The following is a 15,921-nucleotide window of genomic DNA, read 5'->3' on the forward strand; positions in this document are numbered from 1 at the left end:
TGCAAGATGGCTCCTCATATAAAATCAGCCTCCTGGGTTCCCTTTAGCGAACACAAAAATTACTCTTTAAATCTTATTAGATTAAAGTACTTATCTGGGAGTAGTTCAGAAGGTTAATACCAGGTTTAGGGTGATATAAGTTTAATAAATTACATTTTTCGGAGGAAGAAATTATTGAAGAGACAAGAGGGACCTACTTTGAAGACCTGATTTGATGAACTCATTTCGACAGGTTTCGGGTGGTGAGCTGAGAGAGGAGACGCACTAGCGGCCTCCCTTTGCTAGGCTAGCTAGCGCTTTGGATTAGCGTCAAGTAAAGCGGATAACTTTAAATAAATGATCGCTCCTGTTCAATACGGATCACAAAAGAGCACATTTACACATTAAATTAATCGTCATGGCCGTTTCAAGGTGAGATTCCCTAACTATGTATTTACTATATATCCAATATTAACTTAGCCACTAGTTATCTAGCTTGTTAGCATGAACAAGCAATGGCATGGTGTTGATGGCTAGCTAGCCTAACACACAACGGCCGGTGGTGGTTCACGATATCGGCCCAACCGCGCTTGGGTTCATGGCATGCGTTTTTCAACTAGGTAACGTTAGTTCTAGCCAAACAACAGTTTTAACTACCTAAGTTTTATATAGCAAGTTTAGCCAGCCAGTTTACTACTGAGTTACTAGCTACAAAAACGACAGCAATTCCTAGTTAGCTAACGTTAAGTAGATACATTTAGTTATTTGCCAGCAGACCTGTCACATGCAATTGATCATGATAATATGGTCTTAAAGACATGTTACCTTTAGCTGTTACTTGATGTGCCATCTGCTTGCGAACGTGCCAGTATGTCATCTTGTGAATTAGATAATCACTCATGTTTCATCCAGAGATTTATTTTGATGAGATTACTTTCCCAAACGTATGTTTATTGTAGGGTGGTTTGTTTCACGCGTGTCATATCCAGCATGTGTAAATGAGTTTGCTCTAAAACAATGGTTTCTGATCTTAATCTCATGTGGCAGGTAGCCTAGTGGTTAGAGCGTTGGGCCAGTAACCCGAAAGGTTGCTGGATCGAATCCCCGAGCTGACACGGTAGAAATCTGTCGTTCTGCCCCTGAGCAAGGCAGTTAACCCATTGTTCCCCGGGATGGATGTCGATTAAGACAGCCCCAACACCTTCAGAGGGGTTGGGTTAAATGCAGAAGACACATTTTAGTTGATGGCATTCAGTTCGGGTTTGCAAGAGGATGCATATTTCAAACCTTCAGCTAATGCATTAGTGGGGGATTTGGCTCTGGTTAGCCCCTGCAGCCTTAATACATGCATGCTATATAGGCCGTACACTCAATTGGCAGTGCCCCCCCCGCCTACAAAACAGCCTGAATTCTTCGGAGACGTTCCAGCCAGAAGAGGACTGGACACCGCTCAGAGCCTGTTCCTCTCTTGGTTTCGGCCTTTCTAGGGAGTTTTTCCTAGCCATCGTGCTTCTACACATGCATTGCTTGCTATTTGGTGTTTTAGGCTGGGTTTCTGTACAGCACTTTGTGAAATCGGCTGATTCTAAAAAGGCCTTTATAAATAAAGTTTGATTGGTCCATGCTGACGCGATGGCATCACGCAGTTGCTGCAGATTGGACACGGTACATTCATGCTGCACACAGCCAGCTCCATCTCATCCCAAAGATGCTCTATTGGGTTTGAGGTCTCTGGACTGCGATGGCAACTCAAGAAAACAGAACTTGCTGTCATGTTCCAGGCAATATTTTTCCACTCAATTGTCCAGTGTTGGTGATTGCCTGCCCACTGGAGCCCCTTATTGTTTTTAGCTGATAGGAGTGGAACCTGGTGTGGTTGTCTGCTGCAATAGCCCATTTGTGACAAGGATCAACAAGTTGTGCGCTCTGAGATACCGATCTGCACACTACTGTTGTACTACACCGTTATTTATCGGTTTGTGGCCTGCCTGTTAGCTTGCACGATTCTTGCCATTCGCCTTTGACCTCTCTCAACGAGCTGTTTTTGCCCACAGGACTGCCACTGACTGGATGTTTTTTTTGTTTGTCGCACCATTCTCTGTAAATCATTGACACTGTCCAGGAGGCCAACCATTTCTGAGACACTGGATCTGGCACGCCTGGCACCGACAATCATACCATGCTCAGTTGCTTCGGTCACTCGTTTTGCCCATTCTAACATTCACGTGACTCGCTGTCTGTAGGATTGATACATTTTTGTGAACTGGGTGGTGTACCTAATAAACGGTCCGGTGACTGTATCCATAAACGTGACTTGAAGGCTACCTGGATGCAATTATCCATTGACTGTTAGCCAGGCTCCAGACAACTTCTGGATCTTGAATTTCAATGATATGCGCTTTGTATCTGAACATCTGATTTATATTTTGATATCAAATTACCTAGTTGGTAGTACAATAACAAATCAAAACATTTCCACCTGGATCATTTGACTGCTCAAAGGGAAATATATATATATATTTTCTAAACTATTCCTAATCCAAACAAGATGTACCTCAATTAGAACTGTATTAATGGGTAGCCAAGAGATGTTGGATTTGTTTTACTGAGTGGCTGGGCATGTTGCCACAGCACAATCTTTTTTTTTCTTTTTTTTTTTTTTAAATGGCCCTCTTATATTTTTAGCAGAGTTGTGTTCAATACTCTTATCTCGCGCACGGTATACTCTAGGAAGTTCAAGTTCCCACTTAGGATACTGTCGACAAGACCGGAGTTCTACAATGCTCCATGGAGTTCGTTGTTCTGTTACATTTCAAAGTATAATGTTAAACTAATGCAGCTTCTCAAGTCTCTTCTCTCATATGCAATGGAGCTCAATGCATGCATAGTATATTTTCATATCTACTTTTTTCTCCCACTCTCGTCTTCCAGGCTTGATCGTCTTTTTATCCTGCTTGACACTGGAACTACTCCGGTGACGAGGAAGGCTGCTGCTCAACAGCTGGGAGATGTGGTCAAACTCCACCCACATGAGCTCAACAACCTGTTGTCGAAGGTAAGCCTCTTCTTCCTCATGAGTGCCACAGTTGGGTCCCTATCTACACCACGGTCGTATTCATTGGTCACCAAAAGGAAGAAAAGACTGAAATGGGGAGGGACTACTTGAACTTGTCTGAAAAGTTTTTTTTTTTTCTTCATTTTGCTACATTATGTGCTAATGAATATGATCCAGGGAGTCCACACTGTTGTCAGCTCCCTACCTCCTTGCTTGTAGTGTAGCCACAAGGGCATCCATACTTTAACCACCCATACAGACTAGGTAAAGAAGGGTTTGACAGTCTGGAAAAAATCTAAATGGAGGCCCATAAAGGTCATAGACTGCTGAATAGCCCGCTGTCTTCGTTTCCTCGGCATGTCGAGGTGATTTATTAAACGAGTGGACTGTTTGATCTGGTGTAGTGCGTAAGTTCCCACCATCTGATCTGAGACGTGTTACATCCTACGACTCCTGTGTTTTCTTGCTCACCCATGACCTACAGGTTTTGACATACCTGAGAAGTCCAAATTGGGACACGCGTATCGCTGCGGGTCAAGCAGTGGAGGCCATTGTGAAGAATATCCCAGAGTGGAACCCATCGCCCAAGCCCAAAGAAGGTGAACCAACCTTAACCTGCCACGTTATTCACAGCCAAGTGCCACTGTTTTGTTACACTCCTGACGGTAGGAAACAAATAAAGCCTTAACGTTCCCTTACTCACAGGATTAGCATTTTAAATGGCCTTTGTGGAACCTGTGACATTGCCTCCAGCTTTGTTTTCGCCACCAGGAATCGGTTTGAGTAGGTATGTGTGAACACACTGGCAAATGTTTGCTCTAGTTGTTAAACAACTGATGTCAGAGCTGCTCTTAAGTAACCATTGACAATAGGTGATGAGTTGTGTGTATGTGTGAAGGGTTATGTTCTAACATTGAAAAGAAACACTTAACATTTTCATCAGCAATCAACCGCTCATTATACAAAGCTCTGACGAAGGCTGGGAGGGTGACATGTAAGCTTAAATAAACAGGTGATACCGGCAAGTGCAGTGTGCGGGTTTATCTTAATCCTGATCTAATATTTCCCACTCAACAGCAAAGTATGGTTCCCATTCTGAATGTAAGAAAACTTTCACTTTTGATTGATGTTGTAACTTATGGTGCTGTGGGGACGCTTGTCTCTTCCAGAGTCATGTGCGGAGGACCCGGAGGACTCCTACTCTGACCGTTTGAGTTTCTACCGTTTTGACATCTCCCGCCTCCTCAAACATGGTGCTTCTCTACTGGGTTCTGCCGGCGCTGAGTTTGAGGTCGAGGATGACAAGTCTGGTATACATCTTTATTTTTTTATTTTTTACTTTTAACTCGTCCTACGAACACCTGTGCTCAGTAATAAGAGGCTCCTAATAGGTTGGTTTGTCTGTTATCAAGTTAAAGGAATGTTATGGAAGAATCTAGTATGACCACATTGCTAGGCTGTTTTCGTGCTTGTTTGTGAAAAAACCTCACTGGGCATGCCACCATTGCCTCGGAGAACAGGGTTTGGGGGGGGGGGTCATAAAATCAAATGAATTCATACATGATATCAAATTGATTAATATAAATGCCATTTTAAATACTATTAACATGGACCGTCAAGCTCTTTCATTCTCGATTTAAGGACACTTGGGGTATCAGACAAATTGTTCTAATCTTTTTATATGGCTTTATAATAGCACAGATATGTCAAATCAGGTAATGCCAAATTTCAGTCTGAAGGAAGTATGTTTTGGTGTGACAATGTCTTTGGCATTCAACGAGGGAACTCATTTTCATACTAATTTCTTTCATTGCAAAATACTGCACCAAACCACTTAGTTAATGTAAAATTGCACGACTAAGATCTCTTTGGCAAAAACGTCAACTCAAATCTGTCATTCAATTTTCTTAGATTAATTCTGACTATTTTGAGGAAGTGTATACTGGCTACGGCGTCTCAAAATAGACAAACAGAACTATTGCGGCTTCTAGTTTTTCCAAGTGAAGGTCTTAAGGGAGAATGCGAGGACACTAGTTCGGCTAGCCGAACTTAAGCATGCTGACACCTTATTGTCTTTCACCAGCCATGTAGGTGGGTGGTCAGTTTGCAGGGTTCTGCAGTGCAAGCTTTGCATTTGCAAATAAAAATCAAGGTAAGTCAAGTATGCGCACATGTACGAGTTGTGTTTTTATAGCAGAAATGCAGCATTAGCTGTTCAAACTATTTTTGCCATTTGTTTCATAGCTGCTAATCGCACAAGGAAATACATCTATATCCCATCTCGGGGAGCAACACTGCCTGGCCTGGGGCGCTTTGTGCACTGTGCTTATATTCATTTTTCAAAGTGAGACTTTGTCCTTGTGTTTCTTGGCTAGTTAAATTTTGTTGACGGTCTTGTTTGAGTGCTTCAACTGATGCCGAATAAATATTGTCTACTACTAGTCAGATCTAAAATCTCCACACTTAACTCCACACTTAACATGACTTGAGTGGCCCCTTTACCATTAAGCTCCCGCCCTTAAAGTGTCAGCTGAACATTTTTGGCTCATCTGATTTTTTTGGGGGGGGGGGGTGGGTCAAGACTGGTCACAAAAATGAAATGAAATTCACCTATATATATATATATATATATTTAACATTACTTCTTACAAAATCTAAGTGGCTGGTAGATTATTCCATTTACCTGCCACAGTGGCTGGTGGACCAAGAAGTTTGTTTGCTCGGGACACAAACTATCTTTGTATGATCTTCTGTAGAGAATACATTTATAATATCATTCTGTTCAGATCCGTCACTCTGCCATCTAAAGAGTCCTGCACAGCTTGTTATAGATGGAAACATGTCATGTGTTCCAGAGTCTTCGCTTTCAGGCATGGGGTCATAGTTGCTGATAGCTCCAACCGTTCAAAAGGTAGAGCCAAATATGTAGGAACCATTTCGATACGAGCTAGAAACCACTGTTACCGGTCTGTTTGCTCCAGCCGCTATAGCGGATATCCAATGTTACTTCATAGAACAGTGGTTACATGAGTAAGTGGCGCGTTCAGCTGAGAAACTCATTAATTCAGATTGCCGCGAGCCGCCAATGACGTTACAGAGAGACTCGTCTCTCGAGATGCGCAATGACTATGCCTGCTGTAGGGTGTCAGGATTTATTTGTTGCATCTGCATTCTGAATCTCACTCGCAGTGCCTGGCCCTTGGTGTCAGTGACCACAGTTCAGACCATGGCTGGGTCCCAAATGGCACCATGCACTGTAGTCCCTATAAAGTCACTATTTTTGAACCAGGGCCCATATTATTTTCCTTTGAACTATTGGATCTGTATTCTCTCGTTTGTTTTCCATGACAATGTTATGATCCATGTGACAAGTTTGAATACAATTTTAATTCAAATGTCTCCAACCTTTTTTTTTTGTCCTCAACTTTATAGTGATGGCGTATCTTGGCTGTGTTCCCGCAGCATCCTGTAGCCATCGCTCTGACTGTATTTCATCTGGTCAAGAGGTTTTGGGACGGCTCATGTTTTAGTGCTTTGCTACACTAGTCCAGAGTGACTTTCATGGCTCTTTGATGTTTTGTGGCTGTGAAAGTACAGTTTACCTGAACTCTGCTGTGAATCAACAGCCTGATCTGTATTTCACTACCCTACCTGCCAATATACCTCCCTATTTATTTCCCGTAACCATAGAAACATACAGAATGACGCCTATATTTATACCCTAAGGCAGAGATGGGCAACTGGAGGCAAGCTGCTCCCCTTTTTGAAGGCCCTTTGATCAGTCGTGGTCTCAACTTACTGTTGAGTTAGAATAGTAGAACACACGAGGTGCAATTTCGAAATGTGGTTGTGCATCAGCAGTTTCTCTAAAGCCAGTCACTGATGGTCAATTAACCCATGTCAGCTAAAAACTATTTGAAATCGCTTAGTTTGTTTAGTGGTCAGCTATCATATTAGAAACTACAAATGTATTTCTGCCCCATGGCAAAATGTGTAGAATTTCAGATTTTGTGGGCCCCTATCAAAGTTGGATTGTTTCAGGGATGTGCACATTCAATGGAGATTCTGCATTGAGGGAAAAAAAACTCTCCAGGACTAGAGGCTTAGTCTGTGTTCAGGAAACCAGCCATATGTGTCCATGTATTCTCTACATACTTTTTGTTTCTCCGTAGTTGGTGTTTTCTACAAGCTTCATACCCCATCTCTTTGCTCTCTCATGCTAGGTGAAGTGGACCCTAAGGAGCGTCTCACCCGCCAGAGGAAGCTGCTGCAGAGGAAGCTGGGACTGGACATAGGTGCCGCAATCGGTATGGACACGATGGAGCTGTTCAATGATGAGGACCTGGACACCCAGTACATCTCCACGCCCATTGGCCCTAAGGGACAGGGAGGGAAGGGCTCTGGACCCTGCTCCAGCTCCCACAACCACGTGGTGAGTCAGTCACGCTACCTCCATTTCCAACTCTCCTTTACGCTGTTATTGAGTCGGTAATTCCGTTAAATTTTGAACAGCATCCTACGAAGGTTAATACTGAGGGTTGTGTTCATTAGGCCATGCTATGAAAAATCTGTAACATTTTACAACAAAACAAAAGTGTATTTATTATTGGATAAGTCCAGGTAATCCCTCCATTTCAAAGCCTACTGAATTCCACCCAGGTAGCATCAAGTGCAGGCTACTATCCTTTCTAAGTCTGGGTTAATCTGGTCACAACAGTGGCAGACAGGGTGTGAGGCTGGGCTTAGAAGCTTGGCGTTTCTTTCAGTACCTCACAACTTTGCCAGGTATATTTTGGACCCTTCAGTCAACGTGGCTATGCGTACCTGGACCGAGGAGGCATGCTGTAACTTGTCCAACCATGATTGGGATGTCTGGTAAGAAGACCTTGGAGTAGGTCCTACATGCTTTGGCTCAGACTGTTTGAAAATGTTACTAGCTGTCAAATCCTTCCTTCCGCCGTCCTTGTTTCCTCAATGCCTCTCAAAGCTCATTGTGAGAGAGGCTGAAGGTCCCTCAGAAAATTGAGGAAGGCATTGCGGAAACGAGGACGGAGGAAGCAAGGACGTGACCGCTAGTAACGTTTTCAGACGCGGCTATAGTCTGGGGGGGGAAGACATCAGATAAATTGCAGAAAGCAAGCTTTCCTTCTGAGTTGGTGTGCAGTAAACCTAGTGGTGATGTGTCCATAACTATTTCTCGGTCTATCCTAATGATCAACTAGACCAGATGTAAAGCCAAGATGGCAGAGTTCCTGGTCAACCCCACTTTTCTGACATGCCCCTTTCAGGGTGCATGTGCTGTCTTCACTTTAGGATGTGAAGAAAACACCACATTATGCTCCCTGTCTGAGGAACAGTCTCTGTGGTCAGAGAAATGAATGACTCCCATCTTAAGATGTCTGTAGCTTATTACTTTGTCTGAAAAATAAGTTTGCAATTGTTTTGTTCAATCACTAGAGACTAATGTTCAATGGTTATTGTTCCATTTTCAGCCCATGCAGGCGGCAGAGATAATAGACTCAGAGTTTCGACCAGGCATGAGCAACCGACAGAAGAACAAGGCTAAGAGGATGGCCAAGCTAGTGGCCAAGCAGCGATCCAAAGACATGGATCCCAACGAGAGAAGGTATGTCCTATTTCTTCCAAAGCTTTTTAGACAGGGTTGTGTTCATTGGGCACCAAATTGGACAAATATTTTTGAAACTGAGTGGAAGGTGTAAATGAGCATCTCTTATTGGACAAGTAGAGATGGCTGTTTGCTCTAATGAACATAACCCAGGTCTTTCTGTATTTGGTTTTCATCGGCATTGTATAATGTAGGAGATGGGTCTTTCTGAATTGGTTGACCTGAGATTATTGATCTGTGATTTGATTTCCATTCTTATTTCTTTAGTAATGACAGTTTTGATGGGGAGCCCGAGGAGAAGCGCAGGAAAACTACCAACGTAGTCATCGATCAACCGGCAATGGAGCATAAAGTCTTAATCGATACTGTTCCAGACAACTCTAGCCTCTTAGACGAGGTAAGAAATGGGTCACCAACGATAAAGCTCTTATAAAGAATACAATCGATGTGAACCGTTTTACGCAGAACTTGAGAATCAATTGACTAGGCGTCTGGAGAAAGAGACGGTATAGTTGAACTCCTATAAAATCAGTGTCTTTGTCCAAACGTTGAACAGTTCTGATTCGTCTTGGGCTTTATTTCCAGACCCAGGAGTGGCCCCTGGAGAGCTTCTGTGAAGAGCTCTGTAACGACCTCTTCAACCCCTCATGGGAGGTAATGACCTTCCGAGTCCTAGCAGACCTGTTCACGTCACCTGTAATCCTACAACTCCTTATGTAGTTGTCCATTGTATCCATTGTATAACACATAACAGGCAGCATGTAGACTGATCTGTGAAGCTACGAGTGCTCTGATTGTGTGTCCAGATTCGTCACGGTGCAGGCACAGGCCTCAGGGAGATCCTCAAGTCTCAAGGTGCTGGAGGTGGGAAGCTGGTGGAATGCACTGCAGAACAGGTACTGTATCTGACTCCTCTGTGCTAGCCCCCCCTGTGCACTTTTTCGAGTTTTACCCTAGCACTACACAGTGGATTGAAATAATCAAAGCTTGATAAACTCATTATCTTAATCGGCTGTGTCCGGCGGTGGGGCAGGACCTAGTTTGGGGAAACCCTGCTCTATGCAACCTCTAAACATGAATAGTTCAGTTTATCTCTAATCGATATGACCACAATAGATGGCTGACCTTTGACCTTTCCCAGATGGCGCGGCAGCACCAGGAGTGGCTGGAGGACGTGGTTATCAGGCTGCTCTGTGTCTTTGCTCTGGACCGTTTTGGAGACTTTGTCTCTGATGAGGTGTGTCTTGTAGCATACCATGCTATTGAGTGGGATGGCTGAATTACATTTAATGTTATTTATGCTCTCTGGGGTAATGTTGGAAAATTCTGACAACTTTCTAAAATGCCAGTTTACAGAATTTTGCTACCATACTTACGGGGGCTTATGAGTCAGGCGTTGCTGTATGTCTAACATGCAGTCTTTCTCTCCTTTCTGGTCAGGTGGTGGCTCCGGTCAGAGAGACTTGTGCCCAGACACTGGGCGTGGCCTTGCGCCACATGAATGACAGCGGCGTTGCCATGACTGTAGACATCTTGCTGAAGCTGCTGACGGAGGACCAGTGGGAGGTCCGGCACGGAGGTCTTCTGGGCATCAAGTATGCCCTGGCTGTCCGAAAGGTACCAACAACCACCTGCTCCTGTCCTGTTTGCTTGGACCTGATGCCCACTATGCATGATGCATGTGTGTGATCCACTTTAAGTCAGTAAAATAAGTGTTTTCTACATGTGTAGACGGGACTCAATGTCTTTCTATAACTTTTTCTCTCACTCTTTTCTTTTGCCCACTCAGGACCTGATCTCCGCTATGCTTCCGCGGGTGCTCCCTGCCATCACAGAGGGGCTGCAGGACCTGGATGATGACGTCAGAGCGGTGGCAGCCGCGGCCCTCATCCCCGTGGTGGACGGCTTTGTACAGCTACTCCCCAACAAGGTCAGACGGGAGCATCTCACCTCGGTCCCTCTCCACGTCTGGTCACCTTATCTGCCCTTTAGCCTTTCTCCAACCTCACCTAGTTCTATCCATCACATGGCTTACCTTGGCATTGTGTATGTTAGCAGTTGATGTTATTCTTCAATAAAACAGACCTCAAAGCAAATCAGGGGGAGGAAAATGGGTTTATTCAAAGAGAACAATCATGCAGAGATGTAGATGTTCATGCTCCCCTGTCCTCAGTGATTCTCTCCACAGAACAGAGACAGGATGTAGTTTTATAACCATGCCCTAGCCTGTGGTTAACCAATTAGAATTCCTTGAAATTAAACTGGGCCAATGGCAAGTATCCTATTTCAGAAGACAAATTCCTCCCATTGCTCATTAATTCCCTAAGACAGAAAAAACACTTTACATTGATCGTTATTACTCTGGACTTTTTGTCCTCTGCGTTGTGTATTTATCTTCAAAATATTCCTACATATACTACTTCATAGTAGGGTTGTGTTCAGTAAGCACCATATGGCTACCTGGGCTTGTCCAGTAAATTATTAGAAAATGCAAAGGAAAGTTCATTTGCAGAATAATTTTTCATTACCGCGCTAACTGTAGCATTTTTCGCCGTTGTGTTACTTCTGACCGCTGTGTCTTTGTGTTGCTCAGGTCCCGTTCATAGTGAACACCCTGTGGGATGCTCTCCTGGAGCTGGATGACCTGACGGCCTCCACCAACAGCATCATGACCCTACTGTCCTCGCTGCTCACCTACCCCCAGGTTCGACAGTGCAGGTGAGTGTCTCCTCTCCACTTCATCTCGAAGGGGAATTCCAGTGAAGCTCTATAGTTCAAAATGTTACTCTAACAGTAGTTGTTTTAAAGAACAATTGTCTTGGAAAGTCTATGGCGTTTGAAATGGCTGTGCAAAGTTCTCACCAGTGATTTTGAAAACATTTTATATTTTGTCGTTCTTTTGTTTAAGAACATGGCAGTGTAGAAAGTTGTCCTTATTTTTTGGGGTCATAGTACATGCAAGACAACTTGTGCAAGGGTTATTAACAGGCCCAACAATTTTATATTTTGTCCCTCCAGCATGCAGCAGTCCCTAACGGTCCTTGTCCCTCGGGTCTGGCCATTCCTTAGACACACCATATCATCAGTCAGACGAGCCGCATTAGAGACCCTCTTTACCTTACTATCCAAAGCTGACCAGGTGGGTTTGTAAGGGAAAGATGCCAAGAGAGCCTTATGCACTAGTCTAGATCTGAGAGGATTGGATAGGTGTAAGCAATAAGGTAATAGCTCCGCCTTGCCCCCCCCCCCCCCTTGATGGGCTAGGGGAAAGTTTCACCATATTGCTTATACCAATCAAATCCTCTCAGATTTCAACAAGTAGGAGTCCATTTGAGATTGGGCCAGTGATTTGAAATGCTAAACTATGACTACAACTGTTTATACAATTTGGCTGATTTCATCACTGAAGTCTGTTTTGTGGCGTTGCAGAGCTGCGCGCTATGGCTCAACCAGGTCCTGCAAGACATGCTCCGACACATCTTCCAGTCTTGCATCCTGGAGAGCAATCAGGAGATCCTGGACCTCATTCAAAAGGTTTGTCACACACGCTCTATCCAGGAGGTCATATATCCTGGCTGATGTTTTTAATAAGCGCATGTCTTGTAGGTGTGGACAGAGCTGCTGCGCCAGGCCCCTCAGCAGTACGTGGTGGCAGCCAGCTGTCCCTGGATGGGCGCCTGGCTCTGCCTGATGATGCAAGCCTCTCACATCCCCATAGACATCAACATGCTGCTGGAAGTCAAGGCTCGCTGCAAGGTGAGAGGGAGGTTACTCAGTTAGGACTGACCGTTACATCAGTTACAGGTTGTTGTATTCTCAAGTGTCCTTGTACTGATGTTACACAGGGCTTCTTTATGGGATAGGTTAATGTATTTTCTCTGGTATGATGCAGTGATCCAGTTGTCTAAGGTCAGGCTCATTAGGCCACTTACATTTTTGTTAAATGTTTTGCAACGGAAAACAAATGTGTTTCTTATTGGACAACCTCAGATGGTACTAGTCTCTTCCGGACAGTTATTTTCCGTTTCGTGCCTACTGACCACTTCCCAGGCTTTGACGCATGTGTTCTCTGATTTGACAGGAGAAGGCCGGAGGTAAGCCTCGCCAGGGAGCCTTGGTTCAGGTGAAGGAGACTGTTCAGGAGTATATCGCTGGGGCGGAAACTGTGACCGAGGACCCAATTACGCGGGACTATGTGGTGACACGGGCTCGCCTCATGGCTGCAAAGTTAGTCCCTCTCTTTCTATTATTCTGCATCTAATTTTGATCCCTTGCGATGTTGACGAAAAACTGAGTGGACGCTATTGTTGAATCCTGAGAGACAAAGATTTAAAAACCCAACGCAGCACTGTATGGTTTCTGCAGCCAGCTGCTACTCTGGTTGGACTGTTCGTTAGTCAAGGCAAGAGCAACTCTGCATCGTTGGTCTCTATGCTTCTTAAGCCTCGTTCACACTGCAGGTCTTAATGCTCAAATAATAAAAAAATAATATATATTTGAATCGGATATGAAAAAAATTGGATTTCAGTTACTGCCAATGTGAACAAGGCTTTAGTGCCTGGAGTCCTAGTATGGTGAAAAACATTTCACACATTCCAGCATTGTTCTCATTTAACAAACCAGTATGCAAACTGAAACTTGTGTTCTCTTGACAAAAGACAAGAAAAAAAGAAACGATGGTGGAATTGCGACAAATCCAGTTACAACATTTGCACTAAGTTACTATGAATGCCTAACAATTAATTTTTTCTATTCAGACTGTTGGGGGCCTTGTGTCGGTGTATGTGCGACCCGCAGGTCAACTCATCCTCACAGGACATCCGACCGGCTGAGTCGCTGGGCCAGCTGCTCCTCTTCCACCTCAACTCTAAGTCTGCCCTGCAGCGCATCGCGGTGGCCCTGGTCCTCTGTGAGTGGGCTGCTGTGCAGAAGGTAGAACCTGAGTCTGTTTTTATAATTGTTCTGTTTGGATAGGAGTTCTCCATAATGCTGTCAGGATTTATTTCAGAAAGGCCTTTATGGCCGGGATTCAAACAAACTTGTGTAATATATATATAAATATATATATATCTATCCACATCTCAAGACATCAGTCAGGAAGCTTGGTCGCAAATGGGTCTTCCAAATGGACAATGACCCCAAGCATACTTCCAAAGTTGTGGCAAAATGGCTTAAACACAACAAAATCAAGGTATTGGAGTGGCCATCACACAGCCCTGACCTCAATCGTATAGAACATTTGTGGGCAGAACTGAAAAAGCGTGTGCGAGCAAGGAGGTCTAAACCTCACTCGGTTACACCAGCTCTGTCAGGAATGGGCCAAAATTCACATAACTTATTGTGGGTAGCTTGTAGAAGGCTACCTGAAACGTTTGACCCAAGTTAAACAATTTTAATGGCAATGCTGCCAAATACTAATTGAGTGTATGTAAACTTCTGACCCACTAGGAATGTGATGAAAGAAATAAAAGCTGAAATCACTCATTTTTCTGACACTTCACGTTCTTAAGTGGTTATCCTAACTGATCTAAGACTGGGCATTTTTACTATGATTAAATGTCAGGAATTGTGAAACTGAGTTGAAATGTTTTTGGCTAAGGTGTATGTTAACTTCTGACTTCCAATTGTGTATATATCCAGCCGTATATTCGCAAACTGTTTCATTGACTCCTGCCCCCCCCACTTCTCGCCTCAGGAGTGTCAGGTGGTGTCAGCCTTGGTCCAGCCTCGCCTCTTAGGCATCCTGTCAGAGCAGCTGTACTACGACGAGATCGCCATTCCCTTCACACGCATGCAGAACGAGTGTAAGCAGCTCATCTCCCTGCTGGCCGACGCTCAGATCGACGTGCGCGACCGCCTCAACTGCAATGTTTTCACCATCGACCAGGCCAGCGAACTGGTGAGAACACTCTATAAAAATAATGGTCCTCTAAAGTGGTCTCTCAGTTGGTAGAGCATGGTGCGGTTGTGAGGCCGGTTGGACGTACTGCCACATTCTCTAAAACAACATTTGGGGCAGGTTATGGTAGAGAAATATTTAATTCTCTGGCAACCGCTGTGGTGGACATTCCTGCAGTCAGCATGCCAGTTGTGCGCTCCCTCAACTTGAGACATCTGTGGCATTGTGTTGTGACAACTGCACACTTTAGTGGCCTTTCATTGTCTCCAGCGCAAGGTGCACCTGTGTGATCATGCTGTTTAATCAGCTTCTTGATAATCCATCCAACTGACAGGTGTGGCATATCTTGGAAAAGTAGAAATGCTGGAATTTGACTGCCTTAATGACTCGTGACTGCCAGTGTGGCAGTAATACGGTCACCGCAACAGCCCTAACCAACACTTTACATTTTGCATTTTTCATATTTTTATTCTGTTTGGCTAAAAAAAACTGACCCCGTAGAGTTTGAAGGTGGCCAGTGGATGGCCCAGAGGTTAGAGACAGACCTGTAGCCAGAGGGTTGGCGGTTAGAATCCCGCATCGGGCACTATAGAGGTCTGAGCTGGCAGGGGCAGGACTATTGCTGTTCTGAATCAACAATGTCAGTCGAACACTGGATTTGGCTGCCACGTGATCAACTGAACAAAAATATGAGACAAAATGTAAAGTGTTGGTTTCATGATCTGAAATTTAAAGACCCTAGAAATGTTCCATATGCACAAAAAGCTTATTTCTTTCAAACTCTGGGCACATTTGTTTCTGTCAGTGAGCACTTTTACTTTCTTCTCCAACACTTTGTTTTTGCATTATTTAAACCAAATTGAACATGTTTCATTATTTATTTAAGGCTAAATTGATTTTATTAATGTATTAAGTTAAAATAAGTGTTCATTCAGTATTGTTGTAGTTGTCATTATTACAAATGCATTTTTTTTTTTTAAATCGGCCGATTTTAATCGGTATCGGCTTTTTTGGCCCTCCAATAATTGGTATCGGCGTTGAAAAATCATAAACAGTCGACCTCTACTGTGTACAGCTCGCTAATCACTGAAATGAAAGGTATGGATGTCCTTTGGGTGGTTGACTATTCTTGATACACACGGGAAACGTGTGTGTGGGGGGGAACCCAGCAGCAGCGTTGCAGTTCTTGACGCGCCTGGCACTTACTATCATACCCCGTCAAAGCTCTTATTTAATTTTTTTTAAAGAAGAAAAAAAAGGTATTGCCCATTCACCCTCTGAATGGCACACACACACACAATCCATGTCTCGATGCTTATAAATCCTTTAACTTGTCTCCCCTTCATCTACGCTGATTGAAGG

General features: G+C 44.0%; 1 protein-coding gene across 1 annotated transcript in view; it reads left to right on the forward strand.

Moving 5' to 3' along the window:
* The window catches only part of LOC129853208 (TATA-binding protein-associated factor 172-like), a 65,466-nt gene continuing 49,545 nt past the window's right edge, over positions 1-15,921 (forward strand). Inside the window, exons 1-19 of the mRNA XM_055918990.1 lie at positions 1-411; positions 2,911-3,034; positions 3,519-3,633; positions 4,204-4,344; positions 7,258-7,466; positions 8,527-8,660; positions 8,928-9,057; positions 9,246-9,314; positions 9,467-9,556; positions 9,802-9,897; positions 10,101-10,277; positions 10,450-10,590; positions 11,254-11,378; positions 11,679-11,799; positions 12,090-12,194; positions 12,267-12,416; positions 12,742-12,887; positions 13,418-13,592; positions 14,356-14,559. Of these exons, the coding sequence (XP_055774965.1) occupies positions 398-411; positions 2,911-3,034; positions 3,519-3,633; positions 4,204-4,344; positions 7,258-7,466; positions 8,527-8,660; positions 8,928-9,057; positions 9,246-9,314; positions 9,467-9,556; positions 9,802-9,897; positions 10,101-10,277; positions 10,450-10,590; positions 11,254-11,378; positions 11,679-11,799; positions 12,090-12,194; positions 12,267-12,416; positions 12,742-12,887; positions 13,418-13,592; positions 14,356-14,559 (2,466 nt within the window). The 5' untranslated portion in view covers positions 1-397. The remainder of the gene's footprint in view (positions 412-2,910; positions 3,035-3,518; positions 3,634-4,203; positions 4,345-7,257; positions 7,467-8,526; positions 8,661-8,927; positions 9,058-9,245; positions 9,315-9,466; positions 9,557-9,801; positions 9,898-10,100; positions 10,278-10,449; positions 10,591-11,253; positions 11,379-11,678; positions 11,800-12,089; positions 12,195-12,266; positions 12,417-12,741; positions 12,888-13,417; positions 13,593-14,355; positions 14,560-15,921) is intronic.

The sequence above is a fragment of the Salvelinus fontinalis genome, chromosome 1 (genome assembly GCF_029448725.1).
Source record: "Salvelinus fontinalis isolate EN_2023a chromosome 1, ASM2944872v1, whole genome shotgun sequence".
Classification (NCBI taxonomy): domain Eukaryota; kingdom Metazoa; phylum Chordata; class Actinopteri; order Salmoniformes; family Salmonidae; genus Salvelinus; species Salvelinus fontinalis.